This window comes from Solanum tuberosum, unplaced genomic scaffold (assembly GCF_000226075.1).
Source record: "Solanum tuberosum cultivar DM 1-3 516 R44 unplaced genomic scaffold, SolTub_3.0 scf00154, whole genome shotgun sequence".
Taxonomy (NCBI): Eukaryota; Viridiplantae; Streptophyta; class Magnoliopsida; order Solanales; family Solanaceae; genus Solanum; species Solanum tuberosum.
This window is the reverse complement of record NW_006239079.1, coordinates 695493-716264: the sequence shown is the minus strand read 5'-3', so window position 1 is coordinate 716264 and position 20772 is coordinate 695493. Positions and strand designations below refer to the sequence as shown.

The 20772-nt window shown below is 35.0% G+C and overlaps 3 protein-coding genes across 7 annotated transcripts; all 3 read right to left on the bottom strand.

The window, feature by feature from the left end:
• Positions 1–3400: 3400 nt before the first annotated feature.
• On the bottom strand, positions 3401–4218 carry LOC102578232 (3-hexulose-6-phosphate isomerase). Its single transcript, XM_006353275.2, has one exon. It carries the CDS (start codon positions 4119–4121, stop codon positions 3513–3515), a length of 609 nt encoding a protein of 202 aa, XP_006353337.1. The 5' UTR covers positions 4122–4218; the 3' UTR covers positions 3401–3512.
• Positions 4219–7893: 3675 nt separating this feature from the next.
• LOC102605772 (protein GLC8) lies at positions 7894–12791 on the bottom strand. 3 transcript variants are annotated; one of them, XM_006353273.2, is made up of 6 exons: positions 12706–12782; positions 12503–12567; positions 12114–12168; positions 11552–11667; positions 9054–9227; positions 7894–8307 (listed from the first exon to the last, which is right to left on the bottom strand). In XM_006353273.2, the coding sequence occupies exons 3-6, from the start codon at positions 12116–12118 to the stop codon at positions 8081–8083; spliced, it is 522 nt and encodes a 173-aa protein (XP_006353335.1). In that variant the 5' UTR covers positions 12119–12168; positions 12503–12567; positions 12706–12782; the 3' UTR covers positions 7894–8080. The 3 variants fall into 3 exon arrangements, with proteins under 3 accessions (XP_006353335.1, XP_006353334.1, XP_006353336.1); XM_006353272.2 differs by lacking the exon at positions 12503–12567 and having other exon boundaries at positions 12706–12791; XM_006353274.2 differs by lacking the exon at positions 12503–12567 and having other exon boundaries at positions 12710–12791.
• Positions 12792–13575: 784 nt separating this feature from the next.
• Positions 13576–19896, bottom strand: LOC102605202 (methyl-CpG-binding domain-containing protein 13). Of its 3 annotated transcripts, none has more exons than XM_006353270.2 (6): positions 19293–19895; positions 16622–16753; positions 16390–16485; positions 16148–16294; positions 15296–15437; positions 13576–14961 (listed from the first exon to the last, which is right to left on the bottom strand). In XM_006353270.2, exons 1-6 carry the CDS (start codon positions 19377–19379, stop codon positions 13781–13783), a joined length of 1785 nt encoding a protein of 594 aa, XP_006353332.1. In that variant the 5' UTR covers positions 19380–19895; the 3' UTR covers positions 13576–13780. The 3 variants fall into 3 exon arrangements, with proteins under 3 accessions (XP_006353332.1, XP_015166785.1, XP_015166784.1); XM_015311299.1 differs by lacking the exon at positions 19293–19895 and adding an exon at positions 18846–18865; XM_015311298.1 differs by lacking the exon at positions 16148–16294 and having other exon boundaries at positions 19293–19896.
• Positions 19897–20772: the final 876 nt, after the last annotated feature.

Here is a 20772-nt window from a genome sequence, read left to right as displayed (position 1 = left end):
AAAGTCCCAATCTTGAATATTATATATTATACTTGGGTATAAAATAGAATTTTAAAAGTCCCACAAGTATGATATATAATATTCAAGATTGGGAAAAGTCCCAATCTTGAATATTATATATTATACTTGGGTATAAAATAGAATTTTAAAAGTCCCACAAGTATGATATATAATATTCAAGATTGGGAAAAGTCCCAATCTTGAATATTATATATTATACTTGGGTATAAAATAGAATTTTAAAAGTCCCACAAGTATGATATATAATATTCAAGATTGGGAAAAGTCCCAATCTTGAATATTATATATTATACTTGGCCCTAAACTCTCTTTTATAATATAGTAGAATAGAATAGAATAGAATAGAATAAGCACCTAGTTTAATTTATCCCTTCAGTTTATTTTCTTATTTCATCTTTTTTCTTTAAAAAAAATGTATGTTGTAAATAGAAGTTGTTGATCTTTTATCTTTCATTCATTAATCTTACCCTTCCTTTTAACCGAAGCTGATGTGGCATTAAAAATTCTTTTAATTAAATATGTGGTTTTTAAGAAATGGGTTTGGGTTAATAGGTATGATTGTGAATGAAATTGGGTTTAGTTAATTGCATGTGGATAAATAAAAATAATTCCACATATTTAATTTTAAAAAATTATTTATGCCACATAACTTCTGTTAAAAGGAAGGGTAATTTTAGGCTTAAACTTAATCTTGAGGGCATTTTTTATCCAAATAGGTGGATGGGAGGGCATTTTTGATCCAATAGGTGGAAGGAGGGCACTTTTGAGCCATTTCCTATACGTTAAGTGTATTTTTGACCCTTTTCCCTTAAAATAATTACTATTTTAAAAAAATATAACTATTTATTTGTTTTATTTTTAATGTGATGAAAAGACAATTAGTTACACATTTCGTCGCTATTTGTTTGTAGTTGGCAAAAATCTATTGCTAATTCATCGCTAAGTAGGATTAATAACGAATTTTATTGTTTAGCTATAAAATTTGTCCATTGCTAAATTTAATTTATTTGATACTGTAATATGCCAATGTTTTTAATGTGCTTCAGTTTGTAGGTTTGGACGTGAGGATGGGGGGGGGGTTGAATCTCCGATATTGATTAAGGGATGAGATTGAGTTAAACTCAAGATCTATTCAACTCATTACGTGATTGGAGATATTTTGTCCAAACATAATAATGTAGTGATTATTAAATGTAAGGAGGAATATTTTAGTAGACTAAGGCCTAAGCACATCAATCTTGTTGACCCATAACTATGAGGTGGGTGCGCGCGCATTATAGTAGAATAATAGGGCTGCCTAAAATTCTCATGAAGATATTTTTAGGGTTAAACAACACCACATGTGATGCGATTGCTTTACTTAACTTTTACCTTTCTACTTCCATTTTTTTTTCTTTTGAGATTTTGGATAACAATATATTAAAATCGAACGAATATAACAACGATGACATATACCATATAGTTTTATATATGAAATCCGAAGAAAATGGTGATGGTTGATGCGTACGTAATTTTATTTAGCTCTACCATATGAAAATAAACAGGTTATTTTCGATAGATTCTCAGTTGAAATAACACATATTAAAGTCAAATGAATGGTAATGAAAAACTATATACTAATAGTAAAATGACTTTTGGACCATGAGAGTACGCAAGACGGCAAGAGTAGTAATTTTGTGGGAAGGTGAAAGAGTCACAATGGAGTTTGAATCCGATCTTTATCTTATTCCCACAGTTTTTTTTACTCCCGTATCAATTATTACTCTATTTTATATTCACAATAGAAGGAGCTTACTTAATGCCATGCCATAAATGTAACTAAGTAGCCGATCCATATTGCAGGATTCCAAAGAAACTTATGCCAAGAACCTAACAATTGACTGAAAATACTTATATATGTTGTTAATTAGTATTTGTACTATTTTAAATAATTTAAAGTAGAATGACATATCACCAACCATAGTTAGATGATAAATATTTATATTTATATGCGAAATGCGTAAATCATGTTTTTTTTTCAATATAGAATAAGTCGTAGGTAGGTACATGCACAGCTAACGTAATTAGCGGCAAATTAAAATGTGGTTAGGAGAAGTATCATGCTTAATTTAATTACGGATGTTTGATTAGTGATTAACCACGACATCTCATATGCAAGAGTTTCCATCACTTGCCATTTCCTTTTGTTTTCTCCTTTTTGACTTTAATTACTATCAATTACCACACTCTTATCAACTTATGTGTTATGTCTAGTCTTGCTTAAGAAATGAAATTAAAATATTAATTAAAATTAAGAAATTATGTATATCTTAAGTATTCCAGTTATGTTGCTGAATTAATGGCTATAAGTCTTGTGAATTTATAGTGTATGAAGTTTTTACACCATTATGTTATGTTGACTTACAATATTAGATAATTTTTTTTGACAAATTGAACATGGTAATTTGACAAAGTAATAACTTGCTATAGCTGATTAAATTATAAAAGAAATTGTATATTGTTCATATTTACTTTGTATTTGGACATCATACCCTTTTTTTACTCATTATATATAACTTAAATTCATATATTATATACTAATGAATTCGTATTACTTGTATTTAGACGTCATATCGATTCTTTCAAAAATATCAAGGCTTGTTTGGTTTTCCAGTACTATTATGCTAGATGACATTTTCTTTGTTTTAATGCTAGATTATTTGTTGGTGTTTGTTATTGTATTGACGGTATTATTATAGTTCTTATTTTTTATATTTATTATTGTCTATGATATACAATGCTATTTAGTATTATCACATCATTTTGTTGTTTTTGTTCCTTCTTTCTATCCTTATTAGTTGCTATGATTTTCTCTGCATTATCTTTTTTTTTTGTACTTGAATTTGATGCACTTGAACCGATGGTCTGCCAGAAACAACCTCTCTACATTCACAAGATAGTGATAAAATTGCATACACTCTATTCTCTTGAACCGCAATAATAGAATTACGTATATTATTGTTTTTGTAATTATAATCTAATTATTATTTTATATTAACTTGAGGTTAGAAATTCATAAACTTCTGTATAAGAAGTATTTTCCTTCATAGCCACCAATCACCATTTACACATGAATTCCACTTTTTCAAAATTCTTGTTCTGACCATCATCAGTTATTCCATTAATCAATCAACTGAATAGCATAACAGTTTTTCAAATGATGGAACTCATCATGAAAAGATCACTGCGATTCAGGATTTTAATTTTATGGATCCAATTTTTAAGTTTTTTTTTCCTTTCTTAAATCCATTACCTATTTAAAGCTAATGAGTTCATATTGATTATTCACTGTAATTTTTAATGAACTTTTTACATATAAATTTATGCTCAGCATATCTGCGTCGAAAGTACTGAATTCAGTAAGTATAATCAAACAGATTAAGCATAAAGCACGCAGATTAACATCTAGTTTAGTGAAGAACCAAATACAGTACACAAATGTTAACTTCTGCTTACTCCAGATTGGTATGGCGTGCTCTCACAGCTTCAGGACTCTGCTTCAAAATTTCACCCAATTTGAAAACAACCATCTCAAACAGCACAAACATCGCTCCTTCGTATACACTACCCATCGGAAGCAGCGGCCGTTCCTTCTCTCCGTCTCCGGCATTATCATCCGCCATCGTCTGAGCCGGAATATAAGCAACAGCACTCGCGTACTTCATTGAAGATCCCGAATCAGGCTGAGCTGTCAGCAACAGTACACGAGCGCCATTAAATTTGGCCACTCCGGAGATCGCATCGACGGTGGAGAAACCACCTGGACCGGCGGAGGATATTAGGAGGTCGGAGGGACCAATTGGAGGAGTGTTCATGTCGAAGACGCAGTGTGCTGATAAACCGAGATGGAAAAGCCTCATGGATAGGGCTTTCAGCATCAATCCTTCACGGCCCACGCCGTATAGGAATACTCGGCCGTTACGGTTAGCAGCATCTGCGATTTCTTGCACCAGCACGTCTAGTGCTGCTGGATTTGGGGATTTTGCGGTGAAGACGGAGCTTATCTGATTGCATATTTTTGAAGCTAGTAGAGCTGATTCTGTTGGGTTCGATTCGGCCATTTGACGCTAATTCTCTCTGCAATTTCACCTGTTCAATAATGAAAAAAAATCTAACTCTTACGCATTGTCTGTTTGACTTCCAAGTTGTGGCTAACGTCTCTTTATCTCCACAGCAAAAAATAAATACATGGAGAGAAATATTGAAAACACCAAAATTTGATATGGATAACAAATTATTAGTTCCATGATGTTTTCAATACTTGTTTCGGTTTTTTATCAAGAGTTCCTATACTCTTACAAGAATTTGAGATTATTAAATGTATCTAAGTTTAGTTAGTCAAGTAGAAGATCGTTTTTAAAACTATCAATAGTTGAAGGACAAAACTAATACTCCGTCTACATCAAGTTTTTTTGTTTTTTTTACATCAAGTTAAATAGTGTTTTCAAATACTTTTCTCTAAATAAATACAAATAGAAAAATGAGAGGAAATACAAAAAAATAAAATAAAAATAGAAGAGTACGAAAGGGTGAGGGGTTGGGGCGTTTGATAAGTGAAGAGAAGATAATGAACTTAGCTTTTGTCCAGGAAGCACAACAAAAGAATAGTAATAGGCAGAAGCAGTGGTAAGAAGGCCTATCTCAAGTGAAATAAATAACAATAGCATTCAGTTGTCTTCACAACTCCCCACACAACCCTGTACGAAAGGGTGAGGGGTTGGGGCGTTTGATAAGTGAAGAGAAGATAATGAACTTAGCTTTTGTCCAGGAAGCACAACAAAAGAATAGTAATAGGCAGAAGCAGTGGTAAGAAGGCCTATCTCAAGTGAAATAAATAACAATAGCATTCAGTAATCTTCACAACTCCCCACACAACCCTGATTTTGCCAACTGAGGCCGGCGAGCTCTAATGTTTTTTTTTATTGGGACCACCAGATTGAAGAAAACCTCCAAAACATCACTTTTAAAACTTATTTTCTTTACTCCCTATAAAGAAGTAATTTTCTTCATTTCCAAAGAACTTGTTTTTCTACACAAAGAAATTTGTAAATATTTTGACCAACCATTATAAAACAGAAAATATTTTCCTCCAAATCACACGAAACCTTAGTTTGATCTTTGAATTATTTTAAAGGAGAGATAAAACTACTAATTATTCTAGAATTATATGTAATAAACATGTTAGTTAATTACACTCACAAGCTTTCCAGAATATAGTGAGTGAAGCAAATGATGATAGGGTCAAGCTGCAACAGGCTCAGGTACAACTACAAACAGATCCAAGCAATGTAGAATATCAAAAAGTTGAGAGCTAACTGTATCAGAAATTCAGAAGATCTTCATATATGGCTGAAATATTCTTACAACAAAGAAGCAAGGCTACATGGATAAGACTGGGAGATGATAATACTAGGTACTTCTACTCATTCATTAAACATAGGAAGTTGAAGCATGCCACAACACAATTGAGAGACAAATCAGGAAACTGGCAAACTGACCCTGCTGTCATTGCAACACTATTTGTGGAGTATTATGAGGAAATTCTAGGCAATGAGACAGTGAATAGAAGGCCAGCAACTGGGGAACTAATAAGGAAAGGAATGGTGCTTGCAAAGGAACAACAGTGTGAATTAATTAAAAGTTTTGAGCCAGCAAAAGTGAAGAAGGCAATATTTCAGATTGATAGTAATAAAAGTCCTGGACCAGATGGATTTGGAAGTGGATTTTATAAATCAGCTTGGCCTATTGTGGGAGAAGATGTTACAAATGCAGTGCTAGAATTTTTCCAGAACAGCAAGATTCTGAGGCAGATTAACTCAACTAGTATTGCACTTATTCCCAAGATTGATAAGCCTGAATTTGCCAGTCAATTCAGACCTATCTCTTGTTGTAATGTCATTTACAAGTGCATATCAAAATTAATTTGTAGTAGGCTGAAATCAGCTACTAGTCTTATAGGTGCAAAGAACCAATCATCTTTTGTCCAAGGAAGATCAATGATGCATAATGTACTCATTTGCCATGATATCTTGAGACATTACAATCGGAAGAACGCATCTCCTAGATGTCTTATGAAGATAGACTTGAAGAAAGCATATGATATGGTTAGCTTGGAATTCCTGGAGGAAGTACTTATTCATTTTGGGTTTCCTGGACAGTTTGTGAAGTGGATTATGTTGGGAGTAACAACCACCATGTTCTCAGTCAAAGTAAATGGGGGAAGCCATGGGTTTTTTGTAGGTAGAAGAGGATTGAGGCAAGGAGATACAATATCTCCTTTGTTGTTTGTACTTGTGATGGAGTACCTGTCTAGAACACTACATACAATGAGTCAATTGCCAGACTTCAAGTACCACCCAATGTGCAAGAAACTGAAACTTACATACCTTATATTTGCTGATGATCTGATGATTTTTTGCAAAGGATATGTGGACTCAGTGAATAGAGTGATGGAAACATTAGCTCACTTCAATGCTGCTACTGGTTTGGAGGCCAATTTGGAGAAATCTAATGTGTACCTAGCTGGGGTAGATGAGAGGGTCAAAATGCAAATCCTAGCCAGAACTGAATTTTCAGAGGGTGTGTTTCCAATTAAATACCTAGGACTCCCCTTGTCACCTAAGAAATGGAAGAAGATTGAGTGTTGGTCCCTGATAGACAAGATTACTCACAGAATAAAAGTAACATACTCTAAACAACTTTCATATGCATGGAGATTGCAAGTGGTTAATGCAGTACTGTTCTCAATTCATAGTTTTTGGGGAGCAGTATTCATCCTTTCCCAGAGTATTCTCAAGAAAGTGGATCAGATATGCAGAGATTTCCTATGGGGAAGCAGTGCTGATAAGAAGAAGGTAGCATTGGTTGCATGGGATAAAGTGTGTCTTCCAAAAAGACAAGGTGGTTTGAATATTAAAAGGTTGTAGTAATTGGAATAAAGCATCTGTGGGCCAATTATTGTGGCAAATTATAGTTAACAAAGAGTCATTGTGGGTTAAATGGGTTCACAACATATATATGAAGAATGACACTTCAATATGGACTCATAAAACTCCTATTGACTGTAGTTGGTATTGGAGGAAAATTAATGCACTCAAAGAGCACATGCAGGGCTGGTACAATCACAGAAGATATATGCTGACTCAAACTGGTAAGTATTCAATTACCAAGAGCTATCAAGCACTCATGGGTCCTAACCTAGATGGAATATTGCTGAACTAGTCTGGACGTCAATGGCTATGCCAAAGCATGGATTCATGACATGGTTAGCAGTTCAAGGAAGATTACTCACACAGGAAAGAAAGTTGAGACTGCAGATTCAGGTGGAGGATACTGCATGTTGTTTATGTGAGGAAAAAGTAATGGAGACTAATGTTCATCTCTTTGAAGATTGCAAATGGACATCAGCTGTGTGGCAAGCTATGCACCAATGGACAGAAGTACCAGTGCATAATATTGGTATTGTACAGGTCCTGGAAAACATAAAAGGGAATCGTTGGAAGCAATTCAAAAAGAGATCATGGCAGCTATCTGCGAAGCAATCATATACCACACTTGGCGTGCTAGGAATTGGAGGAGATTTAGAGACATGTGTACATACGGAAGAGGCAGTAACACAGATAAAGAAGGAAATCAGTGAAAGATTACACTTACTTAGTAGTTCTAAGAGAGCAAATAAATGTAGACACTTTATTCAGCATTTGTTATGTAACTAGGTATTTTGTTTTGTTAGAGGCCTATTCTCTGTTTCAGAAATAGGTGCTCTTTTAATTGTATATGTTCTTTGGTGGTTATGGTAATATTTTATAGTTGTTACCAAAAAAAACACACAGATTCTCAGGAAAAACCTACTGCTACTATATCCGGTGAATATTATTTATCATCCTTAAGGTTGATAAATCTTTAATACACAAGTTACAAGCAGAAGTTGGACGGATATAAACAAAGGGAGTATGAAAATAAAATAAAATCAACAATGTTCATCTGGTTTGATCTGAGCTCCAAGGCCTGGGGAAGAGTACTATTTAGAAGTGTCCATGCTACCTTCCTTAATCTCTATGTCCTTAACAGCAGTACTCAATGATGATGATGAATCAGACCTTCCATCCTTTCCCACAAGATCCTCATCCTCATCCTCATCGTCTGATGCTTGTTCGCCCTTTTTACGGAGTTCTTTGACTCTCCGATACTCATCATAGTGTGCTCGCCTGTGGTCCTTGAAGTTTTTTCCCTTCCTAGAACCAGAATCTATCACATTACAGAAAAATATCAGATACCTGAGCATACTTGAATTCGCATTCAAAATACAAATCACTGAATAGTGCAAATGAAACTCAACCAGTAACAAAATACACTTGAGAAAAGAAAAAAAAGGAACCCAATATAGAAAGAGGGTTGTCTCCTGTGTCTGTGCATGGCGAAATCAATCAATTGAAAGGTCCCAATTCATATAGGGTATGGGTAAAACAGAACTAGAAAGTTCTATTCAAGCTTACTGGATAAGACAATTTCCTTTGGCTGCAACGCTAGCCAACTCAGACGTCAATGACCCCCTTTCCCTCCTCTTGGCTCTCTCTCACCCAAGCCAACCCCAAGTCTTCAAATCAAAAGGTAGGAAAACCCAAAGGGAAAAAGAAGTTAAAAAGGAGGGATGAAGAAACACTCATAATGATCCAAAAGAAGGTATCAAGCACTTGATAACCGAAATAACTAAGCAAATAAAAGGGCGGTGAACAGAAACTGAATAACCAATATAATTGCATAATGCTTTTTTTCCCTCCTTGATTATCAATATGATCACGTAGTTTCAGATAAGTGAAGATTGTTGACGGAAAAAGACAGAAAATGAATGTCAAGAAGCATATATACCTATGACAAATTAACAAATGTGAAAATAGTAGTCCTGAAGAACTAAGTACACCAGACATTCAATAAGAATTAGAAACATGATTCAATGTATTTTGGGTTTTAAACTCTTGAAGATCAAACTAAACCTGCATCATCTTGGTCCATGACATCGGCTTCATCCTCAGATGACGTCCAGCCAGACCGTCGGGATTTATTCTTACTGGAAGAAGCCATCTCATTCAATGCACTGCGTATGGCTTCTGCATGTACTGCATCACCATTGCCTTCCTCAAAACTACCCCGTAGAGGAGATAAAGATCCTACAACATCACCAAAATCAGAAAAAGTCAAGAGGAAGAAATGAACTTGCATAGATTTAGGCGATATAAGCTATCATTCAAAGACCAATATAAACATTCCTCTCTAAATACAGATGAATGATTAGTCCATCAAAACGCAGGACTATAGAGCTTATCTATTAGCTACTTTACATGGAACCTTCATGTTTTCTTCAATATAACCATGTTGAGCAAGTATCACACCAGCATAGGAACTTCATATGGTGGATCTTTCAAGATACACTACAAACTTACTAAAACACAACATAGCCGCCTTGAATACATACTCATGCAGCGGACACAAGACTAGTCATATAGGACACATAATGATGTACCCCCAAACTTGACGATTTGATAGCCTTCACCCCCAAAATGTTGTCATGGCACCGAACATCGATACACTCCCTTTTAGGCGTGTGAGAATGAAGAAAAGTTGAAAAATCAGCTTTTAAATGAGGTACTTTCCAACTGTTAAATTGCTGCATAATCATATATAATAGTTTATTTGTTCCAAATTGTGCGTTTCTTCTTACTTCTTAACATACCACACATATTTTACCCCAACTTTATATTTTCTTTGCATCTTCTTTAGGTACAATGGTTATTTATTCCAATTTAGTGTGTATTTCTTCTTTTCCACTCCAAATCTGTAAAAAAAAACTTGACTGAAATTCTATTAATTTTTTACTACAAAAATATTTTTAGTCAAAACAACAAATTTTCAACTGTGTATTTATTTTATTTCATCTTTAGATGTAATGACAATTTGTGCAACTGTATAGTTCTTTTTTTTGGAGGTTAAATTTGTAAAAAGAAATAGGTGAAACTCCATCATGTGTATCCAAACAAAAATATTTAACCTAAAAATGGAGTTCCAAACATGTTTTCTGATAAATCTGGCACGAGTTGAACAAAGAAAAAGAGGAAACCCTATCTGCTTAATAAATTCAATTAGATAGAGTAACTACATCATGTCTTAACAACTCATACCAAATGAGACCCTTGCAAATGCAAAAGAACTGGAACTACAGAGGAGTAACGAGAAATAAAATCACGCAAAGCCCCTAATAATGCTCAGTAATTCTCTTAGTGGCAGGATAGAAACTGTATACACTAACGAGGATTAGACTCAAATAAAGGAAAAATACCAGAATGTCTGTGTTTGATGAAGTCACGGAAATCTTACTTGGAAGATCAATTATTCAAGAATTTTTTGGAGCTTTTGGATAATCCAATTTTCTCATACATAATAATAAATTAAGCATCAATGCCATTATTAGAAGCCTAACCTAAGGCTTCAAATACCCAAACATAAGGGTAGTAACTCTTATATTCCACCACCAACAGATTATAGAAGGTTTGGCACCATATAAGAAACTTCAAAGGTGTTGACATTTTGAGAAGAATATACATCAACTTTGACATTTTAACTTTGAGGAAAATAATCAATTACCCTGAGCTAAATAACAATAAAAAGAAAATTAAACAGAAATATAAAATGCACCAGTAGCATTACAAAAACATTTAAATCGTATAAGCACCATGTAAAGAAACTTTTAGGATGTTTACAAAAAATACTACCAAATGATCCAAATAAGTTTAATTCTTAATAAAAAAGAATTGATGAAGAAAGTTGACTTCTTAAAATGTTTCCACCCAAATCATCACTCTCATGGAAGCTAATCTAAAAAGGGAAGAAAAGAAGATCAGTACGTGCATAAATCATCCCCCAGGGGCTTTGGTCTAGTGCCCCACAAAGGTAGAGGTAAGGTCTACATACATCCTCCCCTCCCCAGCCCCCACTGGTGGTATTATACTGGGTATATTGTTGTTGTTGGGCTTTGGTCTAGTGGTAAGAGCACGAAGTGTGATGTGTTAGGCGCACATCATGGGTTTGAACCTATTGCATACAAAGCCTAGTATTTAAGTAGAGAAGAGTACATAGTTTGGCAAATTATCTACCGAATTTCGAACTGTGTGCCATTAGCCCTCGGAGGGTTTCTCGGTTATTCAAAAAAGGAGTAAGTGCATAAATCATCAGGGTAAGAAAAATAGAAAAAAGAAGAAAAAGAAGACTAGCAAGAGTATAAAACCAGGTTATTACATTAATCATGTTTCATCTATCTATAAGCCTACCAAGCATCAAATTCTATTAAAGAGAGACTGATTGGCATGTGAAAGGCAGAAAATGACAGCTCAGCTCACACCACCACATTATTTGATCAATATATGAAGCTTGCATGAGACAAAAAATTTAGAACTGAGACAAACAGACATAAAAAGAGGAGTCAATTTCATGAACATACCATCATCATCGATCATGCGGTGATATGGTGTCTTTGGTTCAGTAATTTTCTGCCTCACCGGTTTATTTGCCTCAATTTCTCCCAAATTTGCCTCATCCCACTTAACATGCCCCCTTCTACACCAACAGAAAATGTTCGAAGCAATTAAATTTGCATTGCTAACAATACTCATACCGCAGGCAGACCAAAATAAGTCCAATTATTCAGAAGAACAGATAAAACAAAAATTAAAATCATGATGAGAACACAACATTAGCACCAATGCATACCCCAAAAATAACTGAGCTTGCAATAATATATTCAAGGGAACCGTTTTTTGTTCTTGTGATCAAGTAAAGCATAACTCAAGGTATTAAACATGTTATGGAACACATATACAGGAGAAAAAATGAACAGGTTTTGGGTCCCAAACAGCACATTCAGTCTACTTACAGTAAATTAATACGTGCATACAGTATTTCTTTTCTCAATCTTGTCTATGTGGCATTCATTAGAAACTGAAATCTGAGTTTAAGCGAGCCCAAGATGTAAACAGAATTCACAGAACAGGAAGAGACATTACTTCATTTTCTCAATGTAACTCAATCCTTCAAGCAGTTGCAGTCCAACTGGTTACCCTGAACCAACAAAAGAAAAAAAAAAAACCTGTCAAACACTCTTTTGATAAAATGAAGAATTCATTGTAGATAATGTCATTAATAGACTAAATAATAAGTTGCAGGTTCCAAAAGACCCCTGAGAATTTCTAACAAACATTTACAATCCATTTCTGCAAATTGTTCAGTTTTTAATAGATAACAGTAAATATTTTTCATCTGGAAGGTGTAGGGATGATAAGCGCCTGGAGACAGCATAGGTTATGATAAATCGACATGCTTATTAATATGAGATAATCAACAACAACAAGTAATCCCACAAGTGTAACCTAGGGAAGATACAGCGTACACAGACCTTAGGTAGGCAAAGAGGCTGTTTCCGATACACCTCAAGGGCGGCTCAACCCTAAAGCGCAGGGGCTTTAAGCCGAAAAAAAACCCCAAATTCAGTTCGCTCAAATACGAAAACATACCGAAGATGCACAAAAAGAAATAAATTCGTCCAAAAGGCAAGATTAAACGAAGAACCTAAAGAAGATGAAGGCTCGAGATACATACATACATAAAAGAGACGAACAGATCTCATGAAGGCAATTGTGAGGAGCACCGAACAAAACACCTGGGTAGAATATAAGAAAATTATATATTCATTGTTACTATTAATTAAAATTTAAAATTTATTGCTACTCTCTTAGTAATTATTATGCACATATTTTTGAATTTTTATTATCCATATAATTATAATTAAAAATACAATTAAATTTATAGTTAATTTTTATTTCTTAATGATTCAACCATGTTTTAATATTGACTTGTAAAGTTGTCTTCAATTTTTTGAAATGTTTTATTAAACATTTCAATGTCAAACTAATTAGATTATCAAATAATTAATTTTTAAAAAAGTTTTCAAAATTATAATTAATTAGAAACAAGGTGACAAACCAAATGAATTAAGAGATTACATTTTGCTCAAAAGCAAACATTACTAAATTGTAGAATAAGCTAGAGTTTGACACAACCAGAAATAAAGTATGAAACTAAACTCTAAATCAAATACTTTATACAACAAATGGTATAAATATAATTATTTAATTTAATCGATCAATCAATTAAGAAAAAAAACTCAAACAGTTAAAAACAAAGATCTGATAATCGGAAAAAATCAAAAACTTACCAAAACCGCTAAATCAATAGCCCATTATCAATAAATTTCTATTTAAATTATCGATTTCGATTCGATTTTGAACTAACCTTACCTATGTGAGACTCAAAAGCAACATAGCTCTCTCTACCTCATACTGACCTGACATTTCTAGTGCCCAGTGAAAAGCAAGCCCAAGTAGCCTGCTTTAAGATCTAACACATATTCTAAAACAAAAAAGTTGTATTCCTTTTATCCATGCTCTTTTTTTCTTCTCTTTTGGTCTATGAAGCAGAATGAAAAGCTGCCTAACATAAAAGTTTTACAACAACAATTACACAGAACAGGCAGTTTGTGAATAATGTTTTTACATCATAGTTTTTACTGCTTGAAAATTTGAGCTTGTGCTAACTTAGGCACTTTAGTTATAATGATACTTCTACAAGCTAGGTTGAACTTCCTAAGCTAAGTTACAATCTACCATGATCTTTCTCAACAAAGTGGTGAAGGCCGATGAGAACCAAATTTAGCGAACCAACGATTCTGGTATGCATTAGGGGTTACTGCAGGCTGTTGCTTGTATGAAGACATTTCTGGTGCTGCATAGCGCGGAAGATTAGCCTGGCCAAACTCTTCAAATCTGATGTTTGGTAATACTAAACCATTATTTCCTTGGAATTGTGATGAAGTGCATTGCTGCTGGACTATCTTCTGAGAGCATAAGTCGTCCCCTATCGGTATTTCACCAGTAAGAGTCTTGACAGCAAACATGAAACAAGGATCTGCCCATATTTCATCAGAAGGTAAGCCCACAGAGGAAGGAGTATTAACAGAGGGCTTGCTCGAATTAGAACCCGGGATCTCATCCACTTTCTTTTCGTTTATGACTGGAATTGTGCCGGTTAGAGTTTTTATTGCAAATTCTATGCAGGGGTCTGTCCAAAGATCACTTAAAGATGACTCGAGAGCTGTTTCACCTTTCTTATCGCCTTCACAGCTAGCAAGGACAGTTTTTGCAGGCTCAGCTGGAGAAGGCTTCTTCTCTCGCTCCGTTTGTGATGAAGCAACAAGACGCTTTTTCCTTTTAATAGTCAGACTCCCAGTTTCTACCTTCTTGCTGATGGTAATACCAGTTACTGTAGTTGCAACATGCTTACTGGTATTAATAAAATTCAAAGGGTTATCAGAGGTGGCAGCTTGTGTCCTCTCCTGCTGTCTAACTGAAGTTAGCTGGGTTTGATCATTTGTTTGGAGCTTAAGAGATGTATCAGCTTTAATACCAGCAAGCCGTTTGGATGCTCTGCGAGGCAAGTTCATACCCTTTTTTCTTTTCCGCTGAAATGTTTTCTGGTCATGCTTTTCCGCTCCATCTCGTGATGGCTTTTCTTGATCTTCTCCACTTACAGTTTCCGAGACAACTTTACCATCATCCTCATTTTCTTGATGTTCTCCACTTGCAGTAGCCGAGACAACTTTACCATCCTCTTCCTTTCCTTGATGTTCTCTACTTGCAGGATCTGAAATAGCTTTATCATCATCCTCCTTTTCTTGATGTTCTCCACTAGCAGTATTCGAGACAACTTCACCATCATCGTCCTTTTCTTGACGTTCTTCACTTGCAGGATCTGAAACAACTTTCCCAACATTCTCCCCTGCTACAGCATCTCCTAAACCTGCAATAGTTCTCACTTCCAAATTAGAACCACTCATTTTGATAAACTACTTAAAAAACACTTGACATCTAGAGTAATTGAATTTTGATGACATAAAATGACATCTCTTGACCCATCTAGAGGCTGCAGTACCAAAAGAATTTCGATTCCAACATATTAAAAGCATTTTCCCCAAGAATTTCAGCAATAAATTAATTCTTGAATTCACAAGGAAATCTGTACCAGAGGAATGAAAAGGAACTTACAATAAATTAATGACTTAAGAGCATAAATAAAGCATTTAAATACTCCATATGAAACAGAAACATCAGAACGTTCCAATTGTGAGCAATACCTTCACAGGATGACATACCGCCTTCTACGCAACTGGAATGTGTCATATGTTCAGCACCCAACTTCAGCTTCTGATTCGAATTAACTTCCTTGCCAGATGCATCACTGTCTAGCGACATCTGCTTGTCAGCTTCAGCAGGAAACTAGCGAATACCAGAAACCAACTAAAAGATTAGTTCATCAAGATTTACCATGGAGAATTTGAAGCATGGCTAAGTGGTTTGAAGTCTTCCTAACGAGTTTCATGTGTGGGAGTCTGCCCTGTATGCAATGGGATTACAAATAAACGGTTTCAAATGATTATAACAAAAGGAGGTCGTGAAGAATGTACTGTATTAAGAGTCTGATCTCCTCTAGTTTTATGAAGGAAAAGGAGATCAGAAGATGCTACAAATCTGAAATTACCAACAAACGTTTAGCATGACTAAAAGACTATGGAAAGAATGATTCTTTTCTTGGAGGTTTCCCCTCAAAGTTGGATCAGCTAATATTCAGAACCTCACAAAGTTCTCTAGAGTTGGATGTAAACAGTTTGTTTACAGATGTCTAAATAAGCTTTGTAAGGTATGAACAGGACAGACTTTTCTGTGGCCAAGTTGGTGAAAAAATAAGAATACTACCATTTCCACTAACAGAGATATATAAATTCCAGTAATTTGAGGTGTAATTTTATCATACAATTCAAATTTCTTTGATACCATGTTTCTCTACTTACTAATTACCTCCATAAATCATTGTAAACAAGAGCTCTTGGATTCTAACTAGCTTATGAAAACCTATGGACTTTTAACCACCAAAGTAAAGGATAATACCCGTAAATGAGAATGAGCGTGCAAAAAACATTCACACTTACAGAAGAAGAAGGTTCTTCCAGTTTTACTGTATCAGGACATCGATTATCGGGCGTGGATTCAAACCTTCCCGGCTCTCTAGTTTCAAGGAACCGAGAAACTTGCTTCATAGAGCGGAAAGTTTGTCCACTGACAGGATCAATATAATACTGCAAAGGCGATTAAGTAATCACATAAGTACATATTTCCAGTTATTGCTAAGCTGGTAGGCATTAAAATATGAAAATAACGAGGGAGTTAGTACCGGATCTTTCCTGATCTTGCGCCCCTTTCTCCTGACCTTCAATTCCTTAATCCATCCTGGTGGCAACCCTTCTGATGCAGTCTTCTCAGTAAAACACTATATCGTGGAAAACAGAGAAACTGTAAGGGCCAATACAAAGGGAGAGAACTTCATATGAAGGAGGTTCCCCTCACAAAAGGGGGAAAAATTGGTTGCACTACATTGGTAGAAAATATAAATTAACCAATGAGACCTTTTCGGTGCCTTTCTTCTCCATTTCTTTTGTATTAGAACTCTTAGAACAATTACTGTCAACACTGCTAAGATAGTGAAGAACGTCCGCCTTGGAGCAGAATTTGAGTCCTTTTGAGGGATCAATATACCACTGCAATAAACACAATAGATACAGTCAGAAATACAGAAGTGCAGTTTAGTGGTTAGGAACCAGTAAGAAGGAGAGGAATAACAATCTTATCGTTTTCACATTTCTATTCATAAAAATGTGCATGGATTCGAGGTGGGAGAGCAGAAACTTTTATGACTCCAGATTTCAGGAACTGCCATTGGCAACCTATACATCCCACTTTCTGAAGTAAAAATCAACAAAGCACTCACAGGACTATCAAGCAGTTATTATGTGCTGCTTCATAATGGCGCATTAGGAAAAAGACATAGCACAACAAGGGAAACTGCAAGCGGTTGTGTGAGAACTAGGTTGGCATGGATATGATGGGTAGAACTGTTATAGGACTACACAGCTTCTTACTGAATAAACAAAATTCATCCTTTCTGGAATAGAGAATTTATAATGGCATCGCATTCAAGCAAAATTTCCAAACTTGGTATTTTCTATTAAAAGCACAGATTGCAGTATGTAGTTTGTCCATTTTGGCAAAGATAAAATGGTCCTCACAAGGACAATTCTACAAGTTGGGTTATAAGATAGCAGACTCTGAATCTGAGCTGACTCCCTGCCACACACCATTCAAAGAATCTTAAATTTTCTTCTCATTTCAACCAAAATGGAATGTCAGGTTCACTGGCACCTCTGTACTCTTAAAACACCAAAAGCACAATAGGCACCTTATCTTCCAAAAAGGAAATAGCAGATCACCAGAATCAATCAGCATAAATACACATCAATGTTAGAGACCAAAGCTTAGATAAATTACATCTTAAAGATGTGAACCATAATATCAATTTGGTGGATGGTAAAAGAAAATTTTAGGATTGTGGGGTTAAGGTTTTAAGATATACAAACAATTTGAGGGATGAAATTCAATTATAAGATGCTAGCAGACGGGCTATGGGGAAAAAGAACATACAAACTGTATTTGCTACAATATAAATAGGGGATAAACATAAATACCCCTCTAATTTGTCCCTTTTTTTCTAGCTACACACCTAACCTTGTAAGAATCCTATGACCCCCCTATACTTGTCCGAAGTGAAATTATTACCACCCTCCGAGTCCACAACAAGATTTAAGCCAATCAGGTATAATTGACAAGCCATCCACGTCAGATTCATCATCATTTCTCTTTCCAAATAGTTTTCTCTTCTTTTTTTAAAAGCCGTTTTTCAACCATTCTCTCTCCCAGGGGCAGACCCACGTTGAGTGAAGGGGTATCAAGCGACACCGTTTCATCGAATTTTTTTACTATACTATATATATATATATGTGTGTGTGTGTGTGTTACTACTGTGCATAAAAGCATAGAGACAACAAAAGCATCAGATGTGAGAACCTAGCATCATTCCAAGGACAAGACACATGGTTTGTGAACATAGAGACTACAAAAGCATCAGATGTGAGAACCACTAGCATCATTCCAAGGACAAGACGTGTGGCTTGTGAACATAGAAAATACAAAAGCATCATATGTGAGAACCACTAGCATCATTCCAAGCACAAGACACGCGGCTTGTGAACATAGAAAAAAACAAAAGCATCAGATGTGAGAACCACTAGCATCATTCTAAGGACAAGACACGCGGCTTGTGAACATAAAACTAATTATCCAATCCCTTATGTAATCTAACCGAGGGAGTTTAATCCTTACTATAGAGGAGACAACAGTTGAGGACCAAGTCAAAATGGTGCCTCACTAAACTTGACATGCAATGGCTGACATATCATACTACTACGACTCCACAAGACCACCCACCTACCCACCCACTCCCCTCAAAAGTAAAAATGGATTTAAAGAAAGTCATAAGCCAGAAACAGCCTGGGATGAGTTTAAATGGAGTAGCATAGACAGTGAAGATTCATATAGCCGACCTTAACTAGCTTGGAACTGAGGCATGGTTGTTGTTGCTTAAGCCAGAGACAATTTACTGGCCGGAGATGAAAAGTAACACATAACAAACTATATACGAAAGTTCAACCAATCACCAGAACTAGGACATTTCATATACTTATATTGTCCAGGCATTACAAGGTTCAACAAACAAGTGCATGTTGAATTCTTTACCTACTTCAGCCATAAAAGCAAACTAGTACCTCTTTAGTTAAAACCTTGTTTAGAGCAAGAAGACTAACTCCCAAAACTAGCCCTTTTTTTCTTTTTTCTAAGAGTGATGTCTGGATCAGCTTGCATGCAGCTCAACAAAGTATCCCTTACTAAGTTCAATTACTTTGCCTAGTTTGTCTATGCAGACGAAGCATGACATCAAGCTTGCTAATTTATCCAACAAGGAGAAGACACAAAGTAGTAGCCCTTAGTTACACAACCAGGGAAATAGTTATGGGAAGCAAAGTTGTGGTTTTGTATAATATTACTACATATTAAGCCAAGAATAACAGTTGCAATGGAAGATCAGAAATAAATAGAACAAAGCATCAATCTTTATCATCCCAAATGCAAAATACAACAAAAACAAATGTAAGATTAAGAAAAGAGGAATGAACAAGAAAATACCTTTTCTTTCTTTCCTTTCTTGCGTGTTCTAACCTCCACCTTCCACCCATTAGGAACCCAATTGGGCAAACCCCTTTTCTTCCCCATCTCACCTAAATTATCAACTAACCCCACAAATCCAAATCAATCTCCAAGTACCCAAAAAACAAGAAAACCAAATAAAAATCAAATCTTGCCAAGAAATGTCCTACCCCTTTTACAAAAGGGTGAAAATGTGTGTTTGCGTAATAGGAGGACACCAGTCACACCACTATATTGTGTTGTCTTCTCTTTTCTTTGACTCTACATACAGAGTAAAGTGCTGAGTAGGGCAAATGGGGACATCATGGGGTTGGGGGTGGGGGTTGGAGAATCAGACAAATACCACGTGTCTGCCAAACTCTCCCTCAATTTCAAAAACTTGCAATTTCAGGCAAACCAATATGTCTTTATGATGATGATTCTTTAATCCTATCCAAAAAGAAGAAAAAGAAAAACTCTACAAGTTAATGTTAGGTGTATTTTCACACTTGTTTATTTTTTCTTTGTTGTTTGGCCTTATCTCAGCTCCATTAACGCAGCAGCTGTCGTCTGTCCAAGTCAGTGGACGGTCGGTTGGAAATTTCAGTCTTTAGAAGACTCATATACTAATCTGATGTATAACTGTATGGGTCAGTTTGGTTTTAGTTGTAAAGAATTCTTCCATTGTCCCAATTTATAGAACACATTTTTAACGAGATAGTCCATTATCATATATTTTAGATTATAAATTTTAACTAATCAAATAATGTTTCATAAATTGAGATTAATAATCTCGAATTAATTATAAAAATGATATATTTGTCCTTTCCATAACTGTTTTCCCGTAAGTCTTTTGGAAACATCTAGAATAAAATTAAAAACAAAATATATATCATGATTTATCTAGTTTAAACTTATATTATATTATTATACTTTGTATATCTTATTCTTAATTCAATGATTCAAATATTTATTAATAACATTATATTCATTTACTCTTAATTTTAGCATTATAATTTTATAATTATTAATTCACGACGAACCTTGTGAATGCATTTAAATGATACTTTACCCCCAAAAAAGAAAGACCACAAAGAAAAAAGTGTGTATTTGTTTTATATTTAAAGCCACAAAAAAAAGGACCCACAGAGAAAAGAGCATTTATTTATTTAACAAATTAGTTGTATGGTTCAAATTTCGTCAAAAAAATTCTCTATTTTACCTTATGTGATACAATTAGGAGTATCAAATATTACAACGATTACATATTGAAAATTACATGTAAATACAAATGAAAAAATAAAACTAAAAAATTAGTATGTCTATCTAGAGAATTAGACAATTAATTAAATTCTGAACTATTTTTTAAGCCACGTTTACTTGCACTTACACTTTTTCAAAATCCTCCTGTATCCATAGTTAGTGCTTAGTAGGTCTAATAATCCCCCCCCCCCCCCCCCCCCCCTCCCCCATTTTTTTC

Excerpts from the sequence above, each read along its gene's own strand:
- LOC102605772 (XM_006353272.2), bottom strand. Across the intron at positions 9,228-11,551 it reads CCGCATGATCGATGATGATG|GATCTTTATCTCCTCTACGG; the intron begins GTATGTTCATGA and ends GTGATGTTGTAG. Across the intron at positions 8,308-9,053 it reads CATGGACCAAGATGATGCAG|ATTCTGGTTCTAGGAAGGGA; the intron begins GTTTAGTTTGAT and ends GTAATGTGATAG.
- LOC102578232 (XM_006353275.2), bottom strand. The coding sequence starts at position 4,121 with ATGGCCGAATCGAACCCAACAGAATCAGCTCTACTAGCTTCAAAAATA.
- LOC102605202 (XM_006353270.2), bottom strand. The coding sequence starts at position 19,379 with ATGGGGAAGAAAAGGGGTTTGCCCAATTGGGTTCCTAATGGGTGGAAG. Across the intron at positions 16,754-19,292 it reads AGAAAGGAAAGAAAGAAAAG|TGGTATATTGATCCCTCAAA; the intron begins GTATTTTCTTGT and ends TGTTTATTGCAG. Across the intron at positions 16,295-16,389 it reads GCAAGATCAGGAAAGATCCG|TATTATATTGATCCTGTCAG; the intron begins GTACTAACTCCC and ends TCGCCTTTGCAG.